The sequence below is a fragment of the Lepidothrix coronata genome, unplaced genomic scaffold (assembly GCF_001604755.1).
Source record: "Lepidothrix coronata isolate B3197 unplaced genomic scaffold, Lepidothrix_coronata-1.0 Scaffold137, whole genome shotgun sequence".
In the NCBI taxonomy this organism is placed as follows: domain Eukaryota; kingdom Metazoa; phylum Chordata; class Aves; order Passeriformes; family Pipridae; genus Lepidothrix; species Lepidothrix coronata.
The window spans coordinates 113,994-120,145 of NW_016690317.1; the positions used below are offsets into that span (position 1 = coordinate 113,994).

General features: G+C 49.6%; 1 protein-coding gene across 1 annotated transcript in view; it reads right to left on the reverse strand.

The window, feature by feature from the left end:
- Positions 1-636: 636 nt before the first annotated feature.
- SLC4A5 (solute carrier family 4 member 5) overlaps positions 637-6,152 on the reverse strand; it is a 38,042-nt gene continuing 32,526 nt past the window's right edge. The window contains exons 21-24 of the mRNA XM_017827269.1: positions 5,031-5,204; positions 3,381-3,542; positions 1,419-1,500; positions 637-707 (exon numbers count right to left, since the gene is read on the reverse strand). Coding sequence (XP_017682758.1) covers positions 673-707; positions 1,419-1,500; positions 3,381-3,542; positions 5,031-5,204 — 453 coding nt within the window. The 3' untranslated portion in view covers positions 637-672. The remainder of the gene's footprint in view (positions 708-1,418; positions 1,501-3,380; positions 3,543-5,030; positions 5,205-6,152) is intronic.

Consider the following 6,152-nt stretch of genomic DNA (forward strand, 5'->3'; position numbering starts at 1 on the left):
CATAATATTGAAACTTTGGAGGCAAAATACTGGATATGCAGATATTTTAGAGTCAAAATGTTGGATTCACAGAAATTTTGGATTCAAAGTACTGAATGCATGGAAATTTTGGGGTCAAATTATTGGATGTACGGATAACTGTGTGTGAAATTATTGGATGCACAGAAATTTTGGAGAAAAAATAGCGGATTCACAGAATTTTTGGAGCCAAAACGTTGGATTCCTGAAAATTTTGGAGGCAAAATCCATCCCAAAACTGCCCTGGGACCCTCAGGAAAACACTCTGCATGGTGCCGCTGCCAATAAATTAATTAAAACTGATGTTTTGCCTTTTATCTGCAGAGAATAACCCCAAATTTCAGGATTTGGAGACACCCCTATCCTAAAAATCCCTGTGATTGTTGCTCAGCAGCGTTTTTATGGCTCCAAACCCTCTCCCAACAACCTGTTTGGCAACGAAACCGCCCCAAATCCAGAGGGATGGTGTGGAAATAAACCTGGATGTTTGGGAAGTGCTCAGGGGTGGTGCCAGCTGGCTGGAGAAGGTGATGCCCAGCCAGGAGCAGTGGTGGGTTATCCCAAAAACGTCCCCCCCGGGGATGGGGGAGAGGGTGGGGGACCCCTTTTGGGGCCGTTTACCTGCGATCCATGTCTGAACCATTCGGGGAGGAATCAGAACGCAAAGCTCCAGGTGGAGGCCCTCTTTCCTGGGGGGACACGGAGGTGAAACATTCCCCAGGTGAGGCAGAATCTCCCCCCCCCCCAAAAAAAAAACCCAAATCAAAACCCCCCTCACCCCCAACTCCAACCTGCCACCAGGTCCTGCCTCTTCTGGCCGGTGGGAGCAGGAGAAAAGCTCCTGGGAAATGCTGATTTTTGGGGGTGATTAGAGGAAGACAAGGCCCTGCAAGCCCTGCCAAGAGCCAGGTGAGGACCCAGTTAGTGAATCAGCCAGTCAAAACTTGCTGGAGTCGTGATGCAACCTGGAACAAACCCACCCCAAATTTATCCTGCGCGGTTTTGGTCATTCCCGTTGGGAAGGTTGAGCCAAACTGAACAAATCTGGGGAGTTCCAACACAAGCTCTGCACCCCCTGCTTTGGGGGGCTGCAAACATTCCCAAATGTATATATATATCTTTTTAGAATCCCCATTGTGGTGGATGAAACCCAGGAGAGTCCTGGCTTTTGTTGAGATTTAAGGAAATCTCAGCGGTCCCCTGGTCTTGGGGTCAGAGATGCTCTTGAAGATCCCACTCTCCCCTCCTTGATTTTCGCCCTGATCCTGAGGAGCAGGAGCAGGAGGGGTCCAGGGTGCATCTTCCAGCAGGATTAGTGCCATGGGAAGCCGAGTGGGTGCTGTGGAGGGGGTTAGGAAGCAGCAGGGAAGGCGGGAGAGGCTCCTGAGCCCGTTACTTACGGCTGAGGCAATGGGGGCCCCCATTTCGGGGCTGTGCTGGGAGGGGCTCCATGGGGATCTTAATGAATGAGGGAGGTGGGAACTGGGGAAAAAATGGGGAAATTTGGTGAAAGCAGTGCTTGGGTGGGCTCTGAGACCACCTGGGGCACCCACAGGCACCCAAAACATGGACAGGTGGGTGCAGGAGGAGAAGGATTTGCCTTCATGATCCCAAATCCCCTGGCAGGGTCTGCAGCAGGAGGCTCTGCCCTGAGGAGGTGATGCCCTAAAACACATATTTTGTCGATTTCAGTGTGGCTTTTTTAGCACTTTTGGAGCAGAACTTCCTAAGCACCTTTTGTATCAGATTCCCGAAATGCTGTTTAATATTTCTTGTCAAGGATTCCAACGGGCAAAAGGTTTTTAGTGAGGTAAAGAACATTTTTTTTCCTGTAGAAAATGTTCTTAGAATAAGACATAACAGGCCCACTGCTTGATATAACCAGGTCCAAACTATTCAGAAGATCCAGAAGCCTTGAAACTGTTCCAAGAAGGACAAAAGGTGATGATGAAGAGGAGGATGAGGAGGAAGGAGGGGTCTTTTGGACCTCCAACTCAAATCTGGGAGGTGTGTCGAGGGTGCTACTGTGGGAGGGGTGGTTTTGGAAGTGGGTGTAACAGTATCAGGTTTGAATTATTAACTCGATTAATTAATCAGGCAACTAAATAAAAGCGAGAGGCTTTTGGACCTCTGCATGCATGCTTTGGAAGAAATTAGATTCTTGTGCATCTGACATCATCATAACAAAAGGAATTGCTGCTTCCTGAAGCTCACAAATTGAGTCTTGGGGTTTTTTTTTTAAGAGCCAATTTTAGGGTGATATATTTGGCCTGGAATCCAGGCACAGAATCCAAACAATCCAAGCTGGTTCACTGAGCTATCGCTGGTGCCAAGAGGCTGCTTTTAGTGTTGAATTGGGCTCAAACCAGCAAAACTTCAAACACATCTCCTGCTTTTTGGAGCAGGATTTGGCAGACGAGCTGCTGACTGACCTGCAGTCAATTATTTTATAACTCTAAAGGCCCAGTCCAACCTTCACAGGGCAGATTCTTCCACAGACATTCCTGGAGTGTGTGGAGCTTCTCCCATGACCTCTTCATGGTCACTCTCCAGGGGTTCTGTGAGAGATCTGTCCACGATCCATGAGTTCCATCAATCTCTACTTAATGATTGTTTCTTTTTGCCAGCTTTGATAAAATTGTTGTGATAGAATTGCTTTGCACTGTACTACTTTATGCTATGTTGCACCCTACCAGTAGTTTTTAGCTTTCTCACTGTATAGCAAATAATTCTGATTAAGGTCTTTCATCTGTTCATTTGTCATAATAAATAATTCATTTTATATAAAGATGTCTGATTTGTCTTCACTAAAACCTGTGGGACAGAAGTGGTTCAATCACACTTTTACAGTTCCTTACATTTAAGCAGTTGACACAATCCAAGGCTAAGACTGGATCCAGCCACCCCCAGGCTCCTCTGGGAGAAGGAGTTTGGAATGCAAGGGAGTCCTGGGAGGTTTGGGGGTCTATGGGGGGTGTTGGGGGTCCTTTCTGCACCTCAAGAGGCTTCTCTAATGAACTTTGTCTCAGCTTTCCACTCCCCTCCGACAGGGTTCAACAGGTTAACGATGCTTTGCCATCACACAATGGGTTCTGTACCCTCAGCTGTGGGATTTGAGCTCTTCTCTCTTTTTTTGCCATGATTTTCCAGCTTTCAGGGCAGTCTGAGCATTCCCTGGAGCCTCCTGCCAGCCTCTAAATGTCACTGAAACCCCCCCAGTCAGCCTGTTGGATCTCTGCAGTGAAACACTTCCAGGAGTCACAGATCTTCATCCCAAACCCACCAACCTGGAAGTTTCAGTGGGACCTTCCCCTCCCACCGGTCTGGAATGTCCCCACTGTCCACAGGAGCCCCTCACCCACCTCCTCGTCACTGCTGCTGTCTCCTTTATTGCCTTTTTTCTTCTTCTTCTTGTCATCCTCTTTCTTCTTCTCCTTCTCAGGGATGATGTTGTCGATCCAGGCCAGGTCGTGTTGGGAGAAGACAAAATCCAGCAACCTCCTGACCAGGATCAGGGCTAAAATCTATGAGGGCAGAGAAACGAGAGTGGAATCCCAGAATCACAGAGTCAGCCAGGTTGGAAAAGACCTCTGAGATCATCGAGTCCAACCTGTGACCCAACCCCACCTTGTCCCCCCCACCATGGCACTGATGCCACATCCAGGCTCTGCTCAAACCCCTCCAGGGACAGGGACTCCCCCCCTCCCTGGGCAGCCCATTCCAAGGGCTGATCCCTCTGGGAAGAACTTCTTCCCCATGGCCAACCTAAACCTGCCCTGGGGCAGCTCCAGGCTGTGCCCTCTTGTCCTACTGCTGGTTCCTGGCAGCAGAGCCCGACCCCCCCTGGCTCCCCCCTCCTGGCAGGGAGTTGCAGAGAGTGAGAAGGTCTCCCCTGAGCCTCCTCCTGTCCAGGCTGAGCCCCCCCAGCTCCCTCAGCTGCTCCTCCCAGCACTTGTGCTCCACACCCTTCCCCAGCCTCGTTGCCCTTCTCTGGCCCTGCTCCAGCCCCTCAACATCCTTCCCAAACTGAGGGCCCAGAGCTGGGCACAGCACTCCAGGGGTGGCCTCCCCAGTGCCCAGGGCAGGGGCACAATCCCTGCCCTGCTCCTGCTGCCACACTATTCCTGAGCCAGGCCAGGCTCCATTGGCCTCTTGCCCCCCTGGGCCCCCCTGGCTCCTGTTCAGCTGCTGTCAGTCCGTCCCCCCAGGGCCCTTTCTGTCCCCCCACTCTGGCCCAGCCCGGGGGGGCTGCCGGGGGTTGTTGTGGCCAAAGGGCAGGACCCGGCCCTTGGCCTTGGGGAACCTCTTCCCATTGGAATCAGCCCATGGATCCAGCCTGGCCAGGTCCCTCTGCAGAGCCCTCCTGCCTTCCAGCAGATCCACACTCCCCTCTGTGAGATGTCCCCCCATGGGAGGGGTGGCCACACTGGCCAGACCATATAAACACAGGAGTGCAGGGGCTCCATTTCGCCCTTCTCTCCTGGGACCTCCTGTCATCCTGTGACCTCTCAGTGGTGGCTGTACAATTTTCTCATTCTAACCTCTTTCTTTACTCCCTTCTTCTTCTCTCAATCTCTTCCTTTCTTTCTTTACCCTTCCCTTAACCTCCTGTGGGTGACAAAACTGATGGGTTGTATTTTACTTCCGTTGTGGTTGTCATGTGCTGGGTGCTTTGGTGGGACCTTCTCCTAGGTCGTGTGTTACCCCTATGAACCTTTTCCCAAAATGCCTCTTTCCTCCCTAAATTAAAAGAAGTCTCTTGGGAAATGCCTGTAGCATGTTCCCTTTGTGGGACTTCAAGGTATAAAGAACCAAAGACTCTGCAAGAGTTGTGGGGGAACTCTTGGAGTCTTAAATATAAGTAGAACTCCTGGGCAGCTCCTGGCTTGGACCTGGGGCTTTACACCCCCAGCCTGGGGTCATCTGCGGGAGCACCTCTCACCCCGAGACCTGGGGGTCACCAAAATGCCCTTAAATCCCAAAAATCTCAGCCTAAGCCAGGCTGGAGTTACCATGACGGGGAAGATGATGGCGGCCACGGTGGATTTGAGGATCCAGAGCACGGCCAGGCAGATGATCTGCACCAGGGTGAAGAGGTGGATGCGCCGCAGGGGGACGTGCCGCAGGAACACGTAGTCGGGCTGGTGCTTGGCCGGCATGAGGAAGAGCTTGCACCGATCCCAAAACTGCCAGGGGAGGAAGGTCCCTGTTAATCCTCACCCCCATCCCAGGAAAACCCTCTTTGAGTCCCCAGATTGGGGATTTGGGGGGGTTTTTTTTTTTGGGTGTTTCTCAGAGGGTTTTGCTGTTGCAAAGTATTGGGTGCACGGAAATTTTGGGGTCAAAATGTTGGACGTGTGGAAATTTCGGGGTCAAAATGTTGGATGCCCAGAAATTTTGGAGTCAGAATACTGGGTGCAAGGAAATTTTGGAGGTGAAGTATTGGATACCTGGATATTGCAGAGTCAAGAATTTGGACGCGCAGAAATTTTGGAGGCAAAATTTTGGATGCATGGAAATTTTGGTGTAAAAATATCGGATGCAAAGAGATTTTGGAGGCAAAATATTGGATCTAAGGAAATTTTGGAGGCAAATTTTGGGTGCATGGAAATTTTGGAGTCAGAATTTTGGATGCACGGACATTTTGGAATCAAAATACTGGATGCACAGAAATTTGGGGTAAAAATATCGAATGCAAAGAGATTTTGGAGGCAAAATATTGGACATAAGGAAATTTTGGAGGCAAATTTTGGATGCGCGGGATTTTGGAATCAAAATATTGGACACACAGAAAGTTTGGAGTCAAATATTGGGTGTATGGATATTGTGGAGCCAAAATATTGGAGGCATGGAAATTTCGGAATCAAAATGTTGGATGCCCAGAAATTTTGGAGTCCAAATTCTGGATGCATGGAAATTTTGGAGGCAAAATGTTGGATGTATGGAAATTTCAGAGGCAAATTTTTGAAGCACAGAAATTTTGGTGTAAAAATATCGGATGCAAGGAAATTTCGGACTCAAAATTTTGGATGCATGGAAATTTTGGAGTCAGAATGCTGGATGCACGGACATTTTGGAATCAAAATTTTGGATGCATGGAAATTTTGGTGTAAAAACATTGGATGCAAAGAAAT